At 40.5% G+C, this 22,490-nt stretch overlaps 2 protein-coding genes and 2 non-coding genes across 4 annotated transcripts in view; 2 read left to right on the forward strand and 2 right to left on the reverse strand.

Annotated features, from left to right (window-relative positions):
* Positions 1-714: 714 nt before the first annotated feature.
* Positions 715-787, reverse strand: trnar-ccu. Its single transcript has one exon. It is a non-coding gene; the product is annotated as a tRNA-Arg (tRNA).
* A 1,918-nt stretch (positions 788-2,705) lies between these two features.
* trnar-ccu lies at positions 2,706-2,778 on the reverse strand. The gene has a single exon. It is a non-coding gene; the product is annotated as a tRNA-Arg (tRNA).
* A 7,268-nt stretch (positions 2,779-10,046) lies between these two features.
* On the forward strand, positions 10,047-12,451 carry znhit2 (zinc finger, HIT-type containing 2). Its single transcript, XM_038300185.1, has 2 exons — positions 10,047-10,123; positions 10,296-12,451. The coding sequence occupies exon 2, from the start codon at positions 10,353-10,355 to the stop codon at positions 12,021-12,023; it is 1,671 nt and encodes a 556-aa protein (XP_038156113.1). The 5' UTR covers positions 10,047-10,123; positions 10,296-10,352; the 3' UTR covers positions 12,024-12,451.
* Positions 12,452-16,370: 3,919 nt separating this feature from the next.
* Positions 16,371-22,490, forward strand: part of lrpprc (leucine-rich pentatricopeptide repeat containing) — a 74,542-nt gene continuing 68,422 nt past the window's right edge. Inside the window, exons 1-11 of the mRNA XM_038300181.1 lie at positions 16,371-16,598; positions 17,751-17,953; positions 18,161-18,283; positions 18,460-18,581; positions 18,850-18,908; positions 19,406-19,492; positions 19,787-19,913; positions 20,065-20,209; positions 21,724-21,875; positions 22,019-22,124; positions 22,211-22,318. Of these exons, the coding sequence (XP_038156109.1) occupies positions 16,420-16,598; positions 17,751-17,953; positions 18,161-18,283; positions 18,460-18,581; positions 18,850-18,908; positions 19,406-19,492; positions 19,787-19,913; positions 20,065-20,209; positions 21,724-21,875; positions 22,019-22,124; positions 22,211-22,318 (1,411 nt within the window). The 5' untranslated portion in view covers positions 16,371-16,419. The remainder of the gene's footprint in view (positions 16,599-17,750; positions 17,954-18,160; positions 18,284-18,459; positions 18,582-18,849; positions 18,909-19,405; positions 19,493-19,786; positions 19,914-20,064; positions 20,210-21,723; positions 21,876-22,018; positions 22,125-22,210; positions 22,319-22,490) is intronic.

A 22,490-nucleotide genomic window follows, 5' to 3' on the forward strand; every position in this document is an offset into this window, starting at 1 on the left:
TTTGGAGAAAGATGCAGTTTAGCTCGGCTGCATCAATCCCCAAGAGCTGCAAACCCCCTCTCCAAAACCCTCCACCAGACACTCCCACAGGAGCATTCAATCCTACCCCTACTGTGCTTGGCAACAAAGAGTAACTATTTCATGCTTTCTCTACATTGATGGAATTCCAGAGACTATAGAGGATGGACAAGCAAGTCAATTCAGACATGTTGTCTTTGGGGAAAACAAAAGCAACATGTCAACATTGGCTTGCTTACTCCTCAAGCGCCTTGAAGAACCAGATTGCAGCAAAGTTTCTGCAAAGACTCTAACATTCTCTCTGAGTCTACAGCAGTAGAGTAAGTCAGAAAAATCTGACTTACATACATGCATTGAACTGTATATATGTAAAGGCTTTTAGAAAAGGCCTCAGAAGAATTGTGGCGCGGTCTTACTTAAAAGAATCTTGTAATGCCGCTGACATATAGGATGTTAACCAAAGGGCATTTTATTTGTGTACAGTCGAGCACAGACAAAGGAAATGTTAAAGTACTGATGGGCACTAATGTAACTACCAGAGAACCTTATTAAAACATGTGAAAGTCAAAGTACTGCCGCCAACATGAGCCCATGCTAAGAGGAGCAGGCAAAAGCTGAACACTGGCTTTGGTGTTAGGACAATTAGTAGCAGTTGGTAGTGTCATATGACTGGCAGGTTTCCATGGTACCTGTGTGCACCCCAGATGGGACTCAAACCCACAATCCCTGGCTTAGGAGGCCAGTGCCTTATCCATTAGGCCACTGGGGCAGGAACAACAGCTGTCCCACAATGTGAATAGCAGTACGTGTGATTCCTGTGCGCACGACAAGTCACCGTCTGAAAACTCTGGGTGCACCGTGGACTCACTGTACATCCAGACCTTTTGGGGATTCTTGCTGCACTACGCAGCGCATAGCTCTCACAACCTGAAGGCTGTGACTTTCACCCTCCCACTTGGCATTTGTTTTAGCTTGACAGGAACAATAATTCGTGCTCTTACACGACCATGGTAAGCTTTTGGCTGGGGTAAGGCAAATAGCCCATTAGATAACAAGTGTGACGACTTCATCTGTCTTCCTCTTTTGTCTGAAATCAATTTGTGCTTGCTCACAGTCCTCTGCTCAATCACCAAATCACACACTTCATGCAGATGGAGCTTAACATCACTTCTTGGTTGTTTAAATTCCAAAACAGAAGGAAGACGATGCAGTACAAAGAGTCTGTCATTGGTTAAGGACACAAGTCTCAGAAAATTTCCTGGAGAGCTTCGACTGTCATGCAGGTCTTGGTAACTCCACAAAAGGAAAAGGGAACTCCTGCAATTGAATTTTGCTGTTTGAGAACTTTTCACTCTTCATCTGAAAGGCCTTCTCAGTCCAAAGCTAGTAAGGGGATAAGCATCACATTAATTTGTTCGGGAACGTCCATGCTGCACAGCTCAAGTCACATGCAGATTGGAGGTCAATAACAATGAGGTGTGGTAAGTGTGTTGTTGTTTTTTTGCCTGGTTCAGTGACAAAATGCTTGTTTCCTCTATATACGAGGAGTTTTGAATCAGTCTTAAGCAGTCTGGGCATCTGGCTCGATTCTTAACAGTATGTGTTGGGACGTTTTGGAAACTTTCTAAAGGCAGGGTGACAAAAAGATTAGGAGCAGTATTGTGCAGGGCAGGATGAAAAAGTGGTGAAAGAACAGCTTCAGTTGTAGCACAACTAGTTTTTGAGCAGGCCAAAAGAGAGGACAGGGTCTTGTTGTAAAAATGAATTCTCTAGCAGAGGGTGGTTTCGGTCCACCGACCTCTGGGTTATGGGCCCAGCACGCTTCCGCTGCGCCACTCTGCTCGCCTGCGTCCCAGTTTTCAATAAGAGAGCCCAATCCATTAGTTTTGGCTAGGTTTTGTTATGCCATAAGCCATGATATCAATTTTGGCCATTTCTGAAAGATGTCCATTGTGATTTTAATTTTGAACATCTTTGGAGAAAGATGCAGTTTAGCTCGGCTGCATCAATCCCCAAGAGCTGCAAACCCCCTCTCCAAAACCCTCCACCAGACACTCCCACAGGAGCATTCAATCCTACCCCTACTGTGCTTGGCAACAAAGAGTAACTACTTCATGCTTTCTCTACATCGATGGAATTCCAGAGACTATAGAGGATGGACAAGCAAGTCAATTCAGACATGTTGTCTTTGGGGAAAACAAAAGCAACATGTCAACATTGGCTTGCTTACTCCTCAAGCGCCTTGAAGAACGAGATTGCAGCAAAGTTTCTGCAAAGACTCTAACATTCTCTCTGAGTCTACAGCAGTAGAGTAAGTCAGAAAAATCTGACTTACATACATGCATTGAACTGTATATATGTAAAGGCTTTTAGAAAAGGCCTCAGAAGAATTGTGGCGCGGTCTTACTTAAAAGAATCTTGTAATGCCGCTGACATATAGGATGTTAACCAAAGGGCATTTTATTTGTGTACAGTCGAGCACAGACAAAGGAAATGTTAAAGTACTGATGGGCACTAATGTAACTACCAGAGAACCTTATTAAAACATGTGAAAGTCAAAGTACTGCCGCCAACATGAGCCCATGCTAAGAGGAGCAGGCAAAAGCTGAACACTGGCTTTGGTGTTAGGACAATTAGTAGCAGTTGGTAGTGTCATATGACTGGCAGGTTTCCATGGTACCTGTGTGCACCCCAGATGGGACTCGAACCCACAATCCCTGGCTTAGGAGGCCAGTGCCTTATCCATTAGGCCACTGGGGCAGGAACAACAGCTGTCCCACAATGTGAATAGCAGTACGTGTGATTCCTGTGCGCACGACGAGTCACCGTCTGAAAACTCTGGGTGCACCGTGGACTCACTGTACATCCAGACCTTTTGGGGATTCTTGCTGCACTACGCAGCGCATAGCTCTCACAACCTGAAGGCTGTGACTTTCACCCTCCCACTTGGCATTTGTTTTAGCTTGACAGGAACAATAATTCGTGCTCTTACACGACCATGGTAAGCTTTTGGCTGGGGTAAGGCAAATAGCCCATTAGATAACAAGTGTGACGACTTCATCTGTCTTCCTCTTTTGTCTGAAATCAATTTGTGCTTGCTCACAGTCCTCTGCTCAATCACCAAATCACACACTTCATGCAGATGGAGCTTAACATCACTTCTTGGTTGTTTAAATTCCAAAACAGAAGGAAGACGATGCAGTACAAAGAGTCTGTCATTGGTTAAGGACACAAGTCTCAGAAAATTTCCTGGAGAGCTTCGACTGTCATGCAGGTCTTGGTAACTCCACAAAAGGAAAAGGGAACTCCTGCAATTGAGCATTAAATGCATTTCCAAACTAATATTGTCAGAAAGCTGCCTTTTGTCCTTTTGCAATAAAGGCAGGGTGACAAAAAGATTAGGAGCAGTATTGTGCAGGGCAGGAGGAAAAAGTGGTGAAAGAACAGCTTCAGTTGTAGCACAACTAGTTTTTGAGCAGGCCAAAAGAGAGGACAGGGTCTTGTTGTAAAAATGAATTCTCTAGCAGAGGACTATAGAGGATGGACAAGCAAGTCAATTCAGAAATGTTGTCTTTGGGGAAAACAAAAGCAACATGTCAACATTGGCTTGCTTACTCCTCAAGCGCCTTGAAGAACGTTGGGTTACTTAACGTAATCCCTGGTTCTTTGATAACAGAGTGAGGTGTTTCACTATGGGAATCGCCTTGGCGTGACCAACTACGGAAGCTCCAATGACATCACGTCTGTCTGAGACAGACAGGTTGAGCCGTGTCCGTGGCTCCACCCACCAACTAGATCACGGCCAACCTACCCGCCTCAACTCATTCTAGGCAGGTTTCTTTCCGTGCTCATGCAAGAAGGGATGTGTTGGTGAAACACCTCACTCTGTTATCAAAGAACCAGGGATTACGTTAAGTAACCCAACGTTCTTTTTCTAACTTCGCTCGGTGTTTCACTATGGGAGATATGGCCCACTCCGGATTGCATGATGACCCCGAAGCCATATATGATAGGAATCACAACCCAGGTCTCAGTTGGACCCTAACATCCCTACTCCAAGCACTGAGTGTGCTAGCGATGGCCGGGCCACTTCCAGCCTGTAAAACCTCACAAATGTGTGCGGCGTAGCCCAACTGGCTGCAGCACAGATGTCCTGAACTGACACACCACGGAACAAAGCCCAAGAGGTGGCCATGCTTCTGGTAGAATGGGCCCTCACCCCTTTAGGGGGCTCTGATCCTGCGCACCTATATGCCAGAGATATAGCCTCCACAACCCAGTGTGCTAATCTTTGGCGGGAGACAGGTTTGCCCTTATGAGCAGTAGCCCAGGATACAAACAGAGGGTCAGCTCTTCTAAAACAGGCTGTGCTGTCCACATAAGCTCTTAAAGCTCTCACTGGACATAAGCAATGAAGCTTCTGCTCATCTGCTGAAGAGAAAGGGGGTGGATGGAATGCCAGCAATTCCACCATCGAACACCTGTATGCTGAATCCAACACCTTCGGCACAAAAGCCGGGTTGGGTCTCAAGCACACCTTAGAGAGCCCGGGTGCCCACTGTAAACAGGCCGGACTGACTGAAAGTGCATGCAACTCACTCACCCTCTTAGCCGTAGCCAACGCTAAGAGCAGGGCAGTTTTCAATGAAAGGAACTTTAAGCCAACACCCTCCAAAGGTTCAAATGGGTGATGACAGAGGGCATCCAACACCAGAGAGAGATCCCATAATGGCACCAGAGGCTTAGAAACTGGTAACTTACGTCAGGCCCCTCTCATAAAACGACACACGAAGGGGTGCTTCCCCACAGGTTTATCACCAAACCCTACATGACAAGCAGAGATTGCGGCTAAATAAACCTTAATTGTTGAAAAAGCCTTACCCTTCTCCAACAAGCTCTGCAGAAAGCAGAGCACGTCCCCCACTGAACACTGAAAAGGAATGGTCTTTTTTTCCTCACACCATTCCTCAAACACTCGCCATTTACCACTGTAAAGATAGCGAGTAGAAGAAGCCCTAGCATTCTGTATGGTGTCGATCACCATACAGAATGCTAGGGGAGGCCTGTTGCATTTAAATTCCACCTTTCACTGGCCAGGCCCAGAGAGCCAGGTGATCTGGGTGTGGATGATAAATCTCCCCTTGAGCCTGAGACAGCAGGTCCCTTCAAACGGGGAGGGGCCATGGTTCGGCTGACAGGACTTGGATTATCTCTGCCACCCAGGGCTTCGATGGCCACCAGGGAGCCACCAGAATCAAAGACAGCCCCTGTTCCCTCACTCTGACTAGAGTTGGGGATATCAGGCTGAGAGGAGGGAAAGCATAAAGCAACGCGTCTGGCCATGGGTGATCTAGTTGGTGGGTGGAGCCACGGACACGGTTCAACTTGTCTGTCTCAGACAGACGTGATGTCATTGGAGCTTCCGTAGTTGGTCACGCCAAGGCGATTCCCATAGTGAAACACCGAGCGAAGTTAGAAAAAGAACCAGATTGCAGCAAAGTTTCTTCAAAGACTCTAACATTCTCTCTGAGTCTACAGCAGTAGAGTAAGTCAGAAAAATCTGACTTACATACATGCATTGAACTGTATATATATAAAGGCTTTTAGAAAAGGCCTCAGAAGAATTGTGGCGCGGTCTTACTTAAAAGAATCTTGTAATGCCGCTGACATATAGGATGTTAACCGAAGGGCATTTTATTTGTTTACAATAATTTAATAATCTTGGTAGGTCTTAGTAACTCCACAAAAGGAAAAGGGAACTCCTGCAACTGAGTTTTGCTGTTTGAGATTTTTTCACTCTTCATCTGAAAGGCCTTCTCAGTCCAAAGCTAGAAATGGGATAAGCATCATATTTATTTTTTCGGGAACGTCCATGCTACACAGCTCAATTCACATGCAGATTGGAGTCCCTTAAAAGTTGCTGTCCTCATACACTTGGTAGGACTTATTCTATTTCAACCCTCTGCCATTTTCAAAGAACTGCGGTGAGAAAGGCAAGCCTAAATGACTGTCTGAAACCGTAGCTCACCAAACATATACGCCTGAAATTGCGTATACGCAGAAAAAGAAAGCTAATGGGACGAGCATGTAGCGCGGCCTTACGTAAACATATCACCAGAATGATTGACAATTAGCAGGACCACTTATTTAGATGATCCACCCAGAAATAAAAGATAATCTATACCTTAAAGCAGGGGTGTCAAACTGGTTCCAGAAAGGGCCGTGTGGCTGCAGGTTTTCTTTCCAACAAAGCAATAGCACACCAGACTCCTGTCAACTCATCAAGTGAGTCCAATCTGAACATGATGACTTGATTAGATGACAGGAGTCTGGTGTGCTATTGGTTGGTTGGAAAGAAACACTGCAGCCACATGGCCCTTTCTGGAACCAGTTTGACACCCCTGCCTTAAAGAGTAGGGGTGAGTATTGGCATGTGTCTGGTGATATGATATATATGATATGATATGATCCATGTGTCATGATACTTGGGTCACGATACGATATTATCCAATATTGCAATATCACTATATATTGCAATACTTTTGCCAGCTAACAAAATTAAATGCATAGATCAAAAAGCAAGTGCTGTATATGTTCATTGGAAGATATTGATTTGGTTATTTTGGTATCCATGTTGTTTGGGTTTGAGTCTGTCCATATCTTCCACTGTGACTGCCTCAACTACAGATATTGCGCTGCGCCGCACAGCAAAAGGGCTTCACAGCTCTATCTGCCAGATGGGTGGTGCAGAGGTAGCCCATTTTCCCTCATCGTTTTAGCAAAAAACGTTTTTAAAATCAACATTAAGAACTGAAAGATCAATATTATATCAGGCAGCCTAAAAATTCCAATATATTGCCAAATCAATTTTTCTCACAGGTGCCAGTTTACCACGGTGTCTGGAGGTGAGAGCTCAACACGGACTCACGATCTACGCCCAGACCCATAGACATCACTTTTATAGAACTAAAGATTAGGGTTATGGTAATAAGACCTTTCAACCTTTACTTGGAAAAAAATATGACTTAGATGAAAAACGATGAAATGCTTCTCAGTGGTCATAAGAGGCTTTAGGTTGCTGTAATGCCACACACTAATTTTTCTTTCAATATTATGGACATTAAAAATGTTTGATATGAAAATTAAGTTAAAAAGATGGGAAGCATTTTTTTTTTTTTACGATACATCTAGTTGTTTTTACCAAAATTTTGCTTAGATGGCCAAACACAAATGTTTGGTGTGCTTTTAAGATTTCTGAAAATTTAAATATATTCAAAAACATGTCTTCTTTTTTCCATACAGCTAAACTGTAATGATCTATTTTGGTTTTGTTAAACATATCAAAGTTTAAGTTTGTGATAAGTTCAGATTTTGATCAACACCAAATAACACTGGTTGCAAAAGTAAACATTTTTTATTATCATTCAGTGACAGAGACGCTAATCTATACTTCTCATACTTTTTCAGAGTGTCTTTCAGGGTGTGAAACTGATAGAAGTAAATTTACTTAGCTCTTATAACAAAATGAATTGAGCCTGGTCTCATGCAGAGAGGGGAAAGCACTAATACACACCCTTTTAATATTAACGAGATTTGATTTTATCTTGGATCATGGGTGTAGCAGTCAGTGATCTTGTGTTGGGGTCCCTGTATGTCAAGGGGCATGCCAGGGAAAGAGAGGGTAGATTAGAGAAGGCAGCTGCCCAGCCAGGACTGCTGGTTTCGCTGCCAGGGGCGGGGCCAAGACAGCATGGCACGCGTCGTCCTCAGACATCCGCTCTCCTCTCTCTCTTCCCCACGGGCTCCTACAGACGGCACAAGAGGCCTTCGCCTCAGCGAGGGGTAGACAGCCATCTGACAACTCCCCACCTGCCTGACCTTTACCATGCTTGACCCCCTACAGGAGACAATCACCTCATAGCAAACAGCCCTACAGGAGACATGGACACACTGTGCACACAGGAGGACACACAAATGCACAAACATGCATACTGGTCACATAGGTTCTGAGAAAGTGTCCTTTTTTGAGCTGTACAAGAATCTTTTTTTGTTTATACTGTCTCACAATATTTTTAAAAATTTCTTAATCTCTTTGTAAAAGGATTCTTTTACAAGGAATGTTTGATTGATCTTTAATCTGCTTTAAACCAAGAGGAAATCCTTCCGCTCATATAAATAGCTTTTAAATTTCAAGAGGTAAAGCAGATATTTGCCAAAGCAGAAGAGAAAACTGAGATAAGATTCAAAGAAGAAGCTATGAAAGTGTCCAATGTATCTTGAGATGAAGTCAACATATTCTGGAACATTATAAGCATAACAAACGTGAACATGCTTTATGTGAAACAATAACTTAAAGCAATAAATGATTGTAGGGTTGGAGGGGAAAAATACATATATATAAAAATATATATATATATATAAAATACAATTAAAGCATGTTTATACTGCCATCTTTACTCTTTTCCTTTAAATGTTAATCCAAATCCTAAATCTGTTGCTTCAAAGAGACGGTTAGTTCATTGGTCAGATTATTTGATGCAGAGCTGCTGATAACACAGGTCGCTTTCAGTTCTTCTTCTTCGTAGAATTTATTTGGACTGTCATGTGCATTACCACCACTACTTATTTGGAGTGTAGACTGGAACAATGGAAAAAATAAATAAAAAACTAACAAAAAAGCCCTCTCATATCCTGTTAAACAAATGTATCTGTTTAAGAAAATCTATCAAATTTTGTGAACTATCAGATAATAGATTTCTTTGTAATAATTCCAAAATATTACATTTTGGAGAGATTGCTTATCAGTTGAACCCGTTCACTGCTATATTTCTGACAATGTAACAAGTTATGTTCTATAGTTTCATCAGCTCTGCAATAATCACATTTACCTGTATCGTGTTTCTCAATTATGAACAAAAGTGCTAATTAATCCTGTGCGTCCATATCTAAGAGGTGTTATAACTATTTTGTCTCTCCTGTTCCTTTCAGCATTCCTCATTTCTCATTCACTGAATTCTATAAAACCATCTTCCTTTTCTTGCTTCTCTACATTGTTTTTGCTTCTTCTTCTTATTTTCTTCATTTTCTTCTTTCCTCTAATCAAAATATGAGCTGGTACCTATAAAAAAAGGAAATAATTAATCCCATAATTTATTCTTTAACTTATTCTTCACAGTTGGAGATAAATAAAGTCTGTCTGTCTGTCTGTCTGTCTGTCTGTCTGTCTGTCTGTCTGTCTGTCTGTCTGTCTGTCTGTCTATGAGATGTTTGCTCTATTTCTATTAAGATGTCAGGTCTGCTTTTTGAACATAACCTTCTGATAATAAATAACGATTGACCAGAATCTGAATAGATTATCAATCTTAACTGCTGATTGTCTTCAATCCGTTGAAGGGCTAGTAATACCGCTATCATTTCTCCTGTATATAATAAGTAATCATGAATCTTATCTGAGCAAAGACTTCCATCCTCACACAGATTTGTTTCCAAGCTGAAGAGCACAGCAGCTAAATTTTGGCTCTCCTTTTGAGTCCGAAGAACAGTTTGAAAACTGAAGTACACAAACGATTTCCATACAGTCTGATAAAGTTTTTTTTTTTATATATAGAAATAACATCATTTTAAGTGTTCAAGTTTCTGAACTTTAAAATTCATAAAGATGTACAAATATGTGCTATGCATCATAACGCCTGCGATGACAATATGACAGTGATAAAAAATATTTTTCGTACATGTCAGGCAAATAACATTCAGACATTTTGCTAATGTTTAAACACTTTGATTACAATGTGGCCATACTGTCTGATTACTTTTATTACTGATTTTATACAGAACTGTTTATATTCATAATATTATTAGAACTTGATGGGACATATAAGATCCTCAGTTTTGGCTTTTTTTAATACTCTTTTTATTCTTTCTGGGGTCAGAAAGACTTCCGTTTTAGTTTATATATTGGTGAGATATACTGGTATATATAAAAGCATAATTGGCTATATGAGAGGAAACTGTCGCTTACGTTGCTCATACGTCATCAAACAGCGACATGACTGTTTATTTGGGAGCGCAGGCGTGAATTTGATTTTCGTGCAGGCTTAGAAGAAGAGTAAGTAAAGTTTTTTTGTTAAATTACTTTTAAACGCTATATTTTAAATGTTTTTCTGCCATTATGTCCTTAGAAATGAACCTCCGACGTAACTCCTCGCCGAAGTTAATCTAGTTTAACCGGCTAATCAGAGAAACGTCACCAACGCGTCTGTTGTTTTTTATGTTTTTAGGTTTTCCCCTCTGGACGCAGCGTCTTACCGCGTCGCTTCTGATTAGCTGTCAACCTCATGAATCCAGTAATTAGACGGAGCCTTCCCCCGTCTGTAAGGAGCCTCCTGACAGATATCGGTCCGAAGGAGGAGAAGTGGGCCGACCCGGAGGATGAGGCTGTGTCCAGAGATGGAATCCTGGTTCCGTCCAGAGGAGCTGGAAAAGAGGAGTTTATTTCTCCTGCGACGATTCAAAAGGAAAACACTGCAGAGGACCAGTCTAACACCAGGACTAGTAGGGCAGTGTGTATGTTGTGCAATTGTAAACAGTCTAACTACACCTGTCCACGCTGTAACCTTCAGTACTGCGGTTTGTCCTGCTATCAGAGGCCAGAGCACTCCGCTTGCTCTGAGGAGTTTTACAAGGAGTCTGTCCTGAAGGAGCTCAAGGAAATGGGGAAAACAGAGGAAGAGGGGAAGAAGAAGATGCAGGAGATTCTGCTGGGACTGAGGCAGAAAGCAGAGGCAACACAGGGGGGTATGGAGCATGTATTAAAAGAGGCGGACTTGGTGGGAGAAGGAGAAGTACAGGATCAAGTGCAGGTTTTGGATCTTCTGTCCAGGTTGGCAGAAATTCAACAGTCTGGAAGGGAAAACATACCAGAGATGGAGGCTATTCTAGAGAAACTTGAGGAGATCGGAGGAGCAGAGGCGGCGCCTGGAGCTGCTGGTGAGGATACAGAAGGAGAGCTTGACTTGGCTGAGCGACTGTCCGGGCTGGACATAGACAAGCTTTCAGAGGAGGAGCTGTGGGAACTTCTTGGTGAGAAGGAGCAGAAGAAGTTCTTGGGTCTTCTGAAGGGGGGGGATCTCAGTGGGCTGGTCCCTCTGTGGAGGCCCTGGTGGGAGAAGCATGAGGAGGAAGGCAGGCAGCTCGTCCAGGTACTTCAGGAAGAAGTAAACAAACAGAAGGATAGAGATGATCAAGTCAGTGTTTCACAAGGAGAGAATCAGAAAGGAGAGTCAGCTTTTAAAATGAACAAAAGTAAAGGAGGAAAGGGAAAAAGTAAAGGAAGCTCGGCTGGAGGAGTGCCTCCAATATCTGTTAATATTCCAAAGTTGAGCTCCTTATGTGCAAATCCATCTCCTCTGGTTTGCTACAGTATAATAAACGCCCTTTATGGCTATGCCTTTTCCTTGTCTCTGTTTAACGGTGACACTGATTCGCTGATGTTCGAGTTCTGTGACATGATACTGGCCCTGTCTGAGGCACTGAGCTCAGGCAGGGTGTTCAGCTCTGTCCAGGATGCTTTAGACAGCGGGGAAACTCTCATTCTGCGTGGCGGTTACCTCAACAGGGAGGATCCTCTCGCTCCGGCCAGAGCAGTGGAGGCTGTGGCCCACATCCTGACAGGCAGGGACAGAGGAGACCCCTCCGGTTACTGCCTGGCAGCCTTTAGCCAGCTGCGAAGTACATTCTCTAAAGCCAGACTAAAGCTGTCCAAAGAGGGTGATGAAGGGGTGAGGCGACATAAGTACTTCCAGGTGGGCAAAAAATTTGAATTTTTTCAAGCCTGGGTGAAGGACAACGCACCGCAGGTTCAGATACTTGCTGTTGAACTTTGGGGCGAACATGGTAAAAGAGAGAGTGTGAGGAGCAGCATAAAGAAAACAAAGACTGTTGTTGAGGAGAATTTGAAGAAAGAAAAGAGAAGGAGGAATGATAAGCTCATTGAGGAGCTGAGCTAAATGTTTGTTGTTTTTTTTACACAATATATAATTAAATAAAATATTTGGAAACATCCCTGGTATGTTTGTGAATTTAAATGAAGTAAGGTTCATTTCTTGATGTTTCAAACAACTAACAATGCTTGGTATGGGATAATTACCAGTATCTTCCACTGACCCTCCCCCACCTGTTGCTGCACAATAAGAGTAACCTGGTACAGTGAAAGATTCCCATACTTTTGGTGTCCTATAAGAAACATAACTTAGAATTTTTTTGAAATTGTGAAAAAGAAGGATAGTTATTGTGAGGAAACTAAAAAATGACTTGCTCGTCACTCTTAATATCGGTTTGTTTTTCAAAACTGGAGTTGCTATGTTACAAGCAACATGATGGTGTGCTAATATCAATTGTTAATCCCTGAGTGATGTAAAAATCAAAAAAAAAAAAAGGAAAATTGTCAAATATTCTGCAAAACTTTTTAATTACTTATAGAAAAATGTAGGATTGTATATTGCTGTTCTTTTTTTTCCTATTGTCTGTTTTATTAAACTGATAATGAATGTGGATTTATTATTTTTATTATTGCTAGTTGTGTACCCTCAATTCTAATTCCATGATGAAATGGTTCCTAGATTTCTGCCTTAAATACAACATAAAATGTCTGAAAGTTAAATAATAGCAACATAATGATTGTTAGCATTGGCCTCTAGCCATCCCTACATTAATTGCATGGAGCTGGAAGCATGAAAATCTTCCAAGTCTCTTGATGTGGAAATAAGGAGCCAAGTTAGATCCTCCTCAATTTCCTCAATCATTATTATGAAGCTATAAGAACACTGTGCAGATTAGTGCCTCAAAGGCACCTAAAATACACAGACAAAATTTAACAAACTTGTGGAAAATACTAAAACCCTTAGAAAAAATATGCACATTGCACATACATGTATGTGGGTTTAGTCCCTCAAATGGTTTGTTTGATTGTCGTCTAGTGTATGTACGTGCCTCTAAGGAGGGGTCCATCAAACTTGAAACTTGGCACAATTCACAAAAAAATAAACTGCTTACCTAAGTGCCAAAGATGACTGATTCATCATCCAGAGAACACTGCTCTACTACTACATAATAGTCAAATGGTGGTCTAATTAATGCCACTGCATACAGCACTTTGATTGGATGTAGCAGCACAGTGGGAACCATTAACACAAAGACCTCTATGTTCTGTTCATCTGCTAATCTGCACTGCAAAAACGATCTCAAAATAAATAAAAATGCCTTAAATTAATTAAGGCATTTGAGCAGGTAAATAAGATTATTTTCCAATGGAAGGAGTATTTCTACTCTTAAAATAAGATTATTTGACATTATGCACTTCGAATAAATAAATGCAAATATTTTTTCTTTATTGAAATGCAAATTGCCTTGTTCATTTGGCAAAAAGTCTAACTTATCACCTCAAATTAAGAAAAATTGCACTTTAATGACTTATGTAGATTTATATTTTTTTGCAGTGTTAGGGTCACATGAAGTTTTGGTGGTTGGGATTTTTAGCTTCAGAAAGGAGGACTTTTCTACCCTATCTGCGACTTTACATGGACCAGCAATTTACAGCTGGGATTCTGTTTTCCCCAGCTTATAATTCATATTAATAACAAAACACATAATGTAAATAAAAAAACTTCCACATGGACATTGCAATCACAATACCACAAGATAATTTACTGATTGTGAGCACATTTTATGTAAGAATAAGTGATCTTATAACTCAAATAGGAAATAGAATAAAGTGCAGAAACAATATAATAGAATAAGAAATTAATGTATAATTGCAAAGACAGAGCTTGCCAACCCGCTATTAAAAAAGAACAAGAGGAAAAAGAAGACGAAGAAGACAGCCGTGTTCTTCAAGTACATCCCGCTGCAGCCTGCGGGAAGCCGGGGCTTGACATCAAGCCCCGCCCACATCAAGGACAGCCATATTGGAAACGCAGACGTAACAGGGCAGGGAATATATAAAGATATATGTAAAGATATGTTTTCATCTTAATTGTGAAAAGTTATCCCTCGAGCCCTGACGTAAATAGTCTGTGAATTTAAACAAAAATACGCCGCACAGTGCTGAGGCATCATTAGTGTGTTCAGCTTGAATCAGCATGTTTGAGTAGCAGGTCGACCTCCCCAATATGGCGGCCGTAATTCCTGCGCCGCGACAGCCAATGCGGGGTCTACTGATATTTTTTATTTTTTATTTTTTATTTTATTTCACTTAAAGTCACACAACAATATATAAACAAACAAACAAACAAATAAATATGCCAGGGGGTATGTCACAATAAACAAGTACAGTTAGGAGAAAAAAAACAAGCAATTATACAAACATATGTGCTGGGGAGTGTCATATATATATGTGTATGTATTATACAAATAAATATATCTTTTACAACATTAAGTTGTCTAGAATTTCTCGTTGGGAACAGATTGTTATGGTTTTTTGAGCTTTCTGATGAAAAGAAAGATGAATTGTATGAAAATATTGTTTGACTTCTATTAGATAAGCTTTAAAGTCCGGTTTTCTTTTTTAGAAATTTAAATGTATGCAAGTGAAATTTGGCCAACAAAATTAAAAGATTGATAAGGAAAGGTTTGGGAAACATTTTACTTTGCAGTTGAAAGCCAAATAAAATGTTTTTCCAATGAAGCTGAACATTTTTCATAACATTTGAATTCACATAGTTGCAAAAGTGTAACCAAAACGTCTTAGAGTATGGACACAACCAAAACAAATGTGTTACAGTTTCTGGGAGAAGATCACAAAAAGTGCAGTTCACAGGAATATCAGGTTTAAACTTTTTTAGGTAGTCTTTTACAGGATAAATCCTGTTGGGGTCTACTGATATTATATTATTATTTGAACTTCCGCACCAGCAAGTATTTGGTTATATTGCTTTTCTTAATCAACGCTGGAGATGGGCATGAGCAACCCCCGCGACCCCATGAGGGATTAAGCGGGTCAGAAATTTGATGGATAGATTTTTTCTTAATCTGCGATGGACTGGGAATCTGTCCAGAATCCACTGCACCAGCCCTAACGACACCACTATAGGGATAAGTGTACGTGTATTATAATTATTGGATAGATAAATGTGTCCTCAATGTAATGTACATTTGTCTCTAAACTACTAATTTAATTTACATTTTATGACATTTGTTTTTCATAGGGTTTGAGGATAGATAAATACATCTTCATAATAATTCCTTATTGTTGTTTATTTTAGACTGTTTGTTACTAATGTTATTTTAACATCTGAAAATTTAATAAAGATTTAAAAATAAAAAGGACATACCACGTGACAGACATACCATGTGACATAACACATTTTTTTGGCCATTTCTCTCGTAAGCGCCTATAGGCAAGAGCGGTCAGCATTTCCAATATGGGATGGCAGTTATATTAAGCTTACAGTGGGTAGAGGAGGTTCGACCAGACAGGGTGGTGATATGTACAGACTCTAAAGCAGTGTTAGAAAGTATCCAGGGAGAAGGAAATAATAGGAAAGAGTTAGTATTAGATATTATGCATAGTTTATTTAGATTATATAGAGGTGGCATTAATGTCTGGTTCTGCTGGGTTCCAGCTCACGAAGGGGTTAAAGGAAATGAAAAAGCTGATAAATTAGCAAAAAGGGCTTTAGAAATGACAATGAAGATGATAATTCCTTTCGGGAAAGGGAAATCATGTATTAAAATGAAAGAAATAAAAGAATGGCAAAAAAGGTGGAAAGAAGATAAGAAAGGGAGAAAATTATATAAATTGCAAAAGTCAGTACTAATTAGAAATATTGATGAGAGAAACAGAAGGGAAGAAATAATTATGACTAGATTAAGAGTAGGACACACCTATTTAAATGACACTTTACATTTAATAGGGAAGAAAAGTAATGATAAATGTGAAGGATGTGGAGAGAAAGAAAATGTAGAACATGTATTAATGAACTGTGGAACATATGAATCTGAAAGAGAAAATCTGAAAAGAATTGTTGGAAGGACAGGAAAAGAATGGAGTCTTAAAGGAATATTAGGAAATGAAGGAAACATAATGGATATTTATAGAGTAAGGAAAGCTTTATTTACTTTTCTTAAAAATACAAGATTAATAAATAGAATTTAATAAATGTAGAGAAAATGTTGCTACACACTCGTGTACAGTAGGTGGCAGTATGCACCTAAAAGTTACTTGCAATCCGCCATTAATGAAAAGAAGAAGAAGAAGAAGAATTTCCAATATGGCGTCCTTGATGTGGGCGGGGGCTGCAGCGGGATGCTTCTCGTGTTCTTAGCTTGGATTGGTACTCTCGCGAGATTCTTCCCTGCGAGTATGGTCACGCGGTGTGAGAGTTCCTTCACGTTGTATCAGAAAACATGGCTGCGCTCTTGAGATCAGCCCGGTTACTCAAGTTTTCCCCTTCGGCTTTGCTCCAGGTCCCGAGGAGCAGGAGAAGCGGGCCGCCGCTCGGTCGCTTGTTTTGTGGGGCTGTCGGGAGTAGAACCACCGGCGTCTGTTCCAGACAGGTCGGCCCCGTCTCTGACAGCGTGAGCAGGTAGGTTGCTGCAGGTTAGCTGGGACCCACGCGTGAAGCCGGGATGTCATTGGAGTTCAATGACAAACACAGTAATATACAACGAACAATACCACCAACAGCTTAGCACTATGGACTTTAAAATTGGTATTTTTAATAAAATAAATGTATCATACGCAACCGGCTTCTTCTGCAACTTAGTAAACAAAGCTCCTTTTTATGCAACGTTGAACGTTGTGTAACGTTGGGACAGCACATACAGCTCTCCTTACTATAATTTGACTTTTTTGTCTTTTCTTTCACATAATACACAGAGACCAACCGTTATATCTGTAGCATGTTAGCTTTTAGCATGAGGCTAACAAGTCAACGTTGTGATGCTGTAGCTAGTCTGATGCATTTTAATATTTAACAGTTTTCTTAATTTTATTATTGAATATAAACTAACACTTCATTCTTTGACCATTATAACATATAACAACTGAATAGGTAACTTCAGCAGGACTGTCATCCTTCAAGGTCATAGCTCATTACAAAATCACAAGCTGCAAACCACTGTGTTGTGGAAAGCTAACTGCATTTTACTCTATGCACACCAGCAGAACACGGTGTTGGCAGTATCATGGTGTGGGGCTGACTTTTCATTACAGGAGAAACCTAAAAAAAATGCAACCACAGCTTAAATAGAAAGATATAGAGGGATTTAGTTTAGATATGTTTGGGTTTGAATTGATAATTAAAGATGCTCTATATCTAACATTATATGTGATGGAGCTTTAGATTAATCGTAAAGAAGAAAGAGCAAAAACGTTTTTTTGTGGTACAGCTAAGGTAGAAGAGAAATACTTGAAAAGACTGGTAGCTGCGACTGCAGAAAAAAGAACAGGCTCTATCCAGATTGTCATTATTCTTTTTATTTAGAATTTATTTGTAGTAACTCAAAAAAAAAAGTGTATAATCTTCCTACATGTGACAGTTTTTAAATACTTTAATTGATCTTTCATTTAAAACCCCACTATCATAAGCTGCATTTGTGGTTGAAATGGATAAACAAGTGAAAAAGTTCAGAAGGTCTAAATCTCACCACCTATGGTCAAATGTGAGCTGATAATTGCATTTCTCTAACTAAAGAGCTCCAATGATAAATAATTTTTTAACTTCCATCATCCTCAGGTGTGTGTGGCCTTACACTGCCAGCTGTGTGCGTAACTATGCTGTGGCCACGGAGCAGAAGGATGAGGCCAGCGTGGCGGTGCGCTCGAGGCAGGCGCAGCAGTTTGACTGGGCGCTGACCAAACTGGACAGCTCGGTGAGGAGGACGGGACGCATCACCAAGACCCTGCTGCTGCGCATCTTCCATGACATCTGCAGGACAGGTAAGCAGGCGGATCTTGGAAGAGTCGTATGGTTTCTTTTATTCTAGAATGCAAATATTAACTACCTCATAAAATAATCAGATTTGCTTTTCCACATACTTGAAGATGTGATATCAAAATGAGAAAAAGCTCATTTCCCAATAAATTTCTTTGAAACTTTCGACATCTTTTTGTCCATCATCATTGTGTTTCCTCCTCTTCCTGCAGGTTATCCCAGTGGTAATCAGGCCTTGCTGCTGCTGCGGAGCTGTGGCTCCTTGCTGCCTGAGGTTCCGATGGAGGAGCGAAACGAGCTGGCACACAGAGTCTGGGATAAGATGCAGGAGCTGGGTGAGAAGCTCCCGCCCCCACTGCAACACCCTAGCAAAATTTTTAAAACCATCACACTGTTTACAGCAGATTCTTCATTTATTGCAGTTATTTGAACCTTGTGCAGTATACATGTTTTCACTTTGCCTTTATGGTCAAGCTGAACATTTGATTTATTTATTTTTATTTTTTTTCAGGGGCTCAGTATGATGTCAGTCACTACAACGCCTTGCTGAAGGTTTACCTGCAGAATGAGTTCAAGTTCTCCCCCACAGACTTTCTGGCTAAAATGGAAGCGGCCAACATCCAGCCTAACAGAGTGAGTATAGCACAGAGTGAAATCCAGGGGTTTAGAAAATGAAAGATTTTCTCATCATAGTTTATTGAAGAAAACCAGCTCACTAATGAATGTTTTTGTGCATTTTGTTTTTGTAAAAACATCTTTTATTATTTTTTGTTGGTCTTCATTTTTTGTTTTTAGACTTTATTTCTCCAATAGCAGGCTGTTTAGTTATTTATTTATTTATTTATTATTATTTTTTAGTTATGATCTAAGTCTTTGGATTATTTTTTTTTTTTGTCAACAGGTCACCTATCAGAGACTGATAGCAGCTTACTGCCAAAATGGAGACATTGAAGGAGCCAGGTGAGCAAATCTGTTGTTTATTAACTTATCTAGGAAATCATTTAGATTGTTTTTTTTTTTTTTCTTTAAAAAAAAAAGGAAATATAAAGCTTTTTTTGGTTTAGTTGTCCTCTTAGTGGTTTTTCTTACCCTAAATGTCATGTTTTAGATCCTGTCTAGTCCAATCAGGGATTATTCAATTACTTTATTAGTTGATGATTATTTCAGCAATCAATTAAATGTTTCAAAGCTAAATTGTTCATTATTTTGGTTCAAAATGTTGTACGGTTCTAGATCCAAACTGGGAAGAGATTTATTCTAATGTTATGAAGTCTTTTATAGAACCGGTTAATTAAATCAGAACCAGGCCCGGTTAGCTGTAGAACTGCTTCGCTTGAAGTTTTAAAATTGCTTTTAATGTTTTTCTTGATATAATCTCTTTGCCTTGTGTGTTTCTTATTAATAACACTACCTCTCACAGTGTATAATAGATCTTGTCTATTTGCATCTATCCTCAGCACCATTTTGGGTTTCATGAAAAGCAAAGATTTACCGATCACAGAAGCGGTCTTCAGCTCTCTGGTGACGGGTCATGCACGTGCAGGGTGAGTATCTTAGTTGTTGATCTGTTTATAATATAAATTAAATATTTTTCAATTGAACTATATTACACAATGGAGAAATTAACTCTCTGCATTTAAGCCATCCCCTTTTGGGAGCAGTGGGCTGCCACAGCAATCGGGGGCTAAGGGTCTTGCTCAGAGACCCAGAATGGGTTTTGAACTCACAACCCCAGGAATCCATGCCCTAAGGGGATAGCCCACTAGGCCCCCACTCCCCCAGTAACAGTAGTTTTGGAGTAATTCGATTAAAAAAAAAGTTTCCTTTGTGCTGTGCAGTGATATAGAGAGCGCCGCCAACATCTTGTCTGTGATGCGTGGAGCTGGAGTGGAACCAAGTCCTGACACCTATGTGACGCTTCTGAATGCGTACGCAGAGAAGGGAGATCTAGAGAATATGAAGAAGGTTTGTGCTGGCACCATTCAGAGTTAATAAACATGGCACCCATTCAAAACAATCCCATCTCTTAAAGTAAATCTGGGTGTCTCATTTCTCCAGTGTTCAGGCCTGCATATTCCTCCTTCCCATCATTCATTTTACTCTATAACATTTTCAGACTCTGGAGGCAGCAGAGAGCGCAGACTGCAGCCTAATGGACAGAGACATCATGCAGGTCATTTTCACTCTGGCTAAAGCTGGACAGCAGCAACACATACCAGAAATGGTCGAACGCCTGAGGCATGAGAGAGGCTACATACCAGGTACATCGTTACAGTTTACAGCAAAGCAAAGACTAATAATTCAGACCTTTTGCTGATGTTTTATTGAGAGACCTGAGATGAATTTAAAGTTAATAAAATCTATATTTTAGTTCATTTTTAAATTGTCTTTGAAAGTTGACTGCCCATTTGCTTCGGAGTATTGTTGAGGTAATTGGAGGCAGTGCTACACAATCAGGAAAAAACATGGGATTAGATTAAAGAATCTTGACAAAATGGGGATTGGAAGACTATTTGCACTTCTAGGCTGTTAGCTCTTATGAAGGACATGCGGCTGATGTCAGCTAATGATGTAACACCCGCGACTCCCTCTTGGACGGCAAAACAAACTGCTGATGCATAGAACACGACCAGCTGCTATTGCAGATTGGTAAGGTACCAAACAGGAAATAGGCCTAGTGTAGAGTGGATCTAGATTTGACCAATCAGAGGCCTCCTGTCTGCTGCACCGTCTGCGGCCACCTACAATTTTGGAGAGGTGCAGCAGAGTGTCTGCAGAATAGGCGGGGGCATATCTGCGTTCACTGTGACACGCACGCAGATGACCTGGTTTCTGATTATAAACCAGCCTTAAGCCTAGAGAGCAGCCAGGCTTTACTATTTCACCCAAGGATAAGCGTCATACTTGTAGTCTAAATGCATCGATGTTCAAGAGCGATATGAGAAACTCTTAATGTCTGAATGTTTAACATGTTAGCTGTTACTATAGCTCGGTCCACCATGTTCCCCTCCTTCCAGCAGCATGATGCAGGCTCTCCCCCACTTGGTATACAACAGATGGCTCTCTAAACTTCTATAAGCCTTCAGCGCTTTTCCTGAAACTAAGATTGGTGATTCAGCAAACAATTGTTCAAGTCATGTTATGTGAGATAGGAGATATCCGACAGATGGGACTCTTGAATAATTGAAAACAAGCTAGCAGGTGAATTATAGGTATCCTGCACTGCAGCAAAAGAACATTTTGCTTTGTAGTCCTGTTTTATTTTCCATTTAAATGTTCAACATATGTAGATGATGGTGGGATGGCAGATTATCCTCTGACGTTGTTATATCTCTGTAGTAAACATCTCGCTGTATTATTATGCCAAATGCAGGTGGTTTCACGCTGTCCATCATGGTAGCGTAACCAGACAGCAGTCAAGTTACTGGATGTCCACTATATCATTGTCCAAAGTTTATTTCCTTTGGTTAATTTTTCCTATTTTTTTGTTGCAATACTTGCCCCCATTTCTGGATTCCTTTTATCCTGTCCTCCTTTTTACCGTTTCTCTGTTGTCTTTTCTGCCTTTTTTTCCCCCTCCTGAGATGATTAATAATCCAAATTAAAACCTGATTAGGAAACTTGACTTTTAAGGACTAAAGGTCTGAGAGCTCTTCAAATACTTCTACCTGAACTTAAAAAAAGAACAAAAATGTAATGTTTTTTGTGAATAGTTATGACCCTATCCAACTAACTGGCTTATGTGTCCAAATGTCCTCCTCTTTTTTCCCTCCAGATGCCATGAACTTGTGTCTGAGCCTCATCACTCAGGGACAAGAAGACGTAGCTTTTAGCCTCCTAAAAACATTCCCTACTCTACAGTCTGATAACAGCGACTCGTCGAACCTTGGGAACTTCTTCCTCAGACACTGCGTGAACATGGACACGGTACGTAAGAAAAAAACTAAACCCTACCTCTGTTTTGTCCAAGAAAAAAATTCAGTTAGACCCTCCAAGTTTACCAACAGTCTCTGTAAACATTGAGCATTTCTGATGATTATCGGATGTCATTTTTGACGGGAATGTTTCAGGCACTGGAGAAGGTTGTTCGCTATTGCAAAGAGCTTCAGGAGTTGCACCTTCACTCTGCACCAATCACCTTCACGCTGTCCTGCGCTCTTGAAGCCAAGAAACTGGGTGAGACACGTTTTTAGACTGAAACTCTTTTTTGCCTAAATTGTAACTGAAACATAAAATAGTTTTTTTCCATGATGTTTTTGCAGGAACATCTATGGAGCTGATGAAGTTACTGAAGGAGCAGAACTTGCCTGTTAGACCTCATTACTTCTGGCCTCTTCTTACTCAGCCTTTGAAGGAGAACAACACAGCTGGTACACATACTGTTTGGTTTAAAACATCCCATATTTTAATCTTAACATACAGTCTTACCATTGAGTGAGAGGCTAAAACATATTTTTGTTGCATTAAGTGGTGCAAAGGCAAGCTTATTTATATAGCATATTTTAGGAGCATGATCATTTGAAGCAATTGAAGTGCATTTCA

This window comes from Cyprinodon tularosa, unplaced genomic scaffold, assembly GCF_016077235.1.
Source record: "Cyprinodon tularosa strain WSP-4 unplaced genomic scaffold, ASM1607723v1 ctg441, whole genome shotgun sequence".
NCBI classification, from domain to species: domain Eukaryota; kingdom Metazoa; phylum Chordata; class Actinopteri; order Cyprinodontiformes; family Cyprinodontidae; genus Cyprinodon; species Cyprinodon tularosa.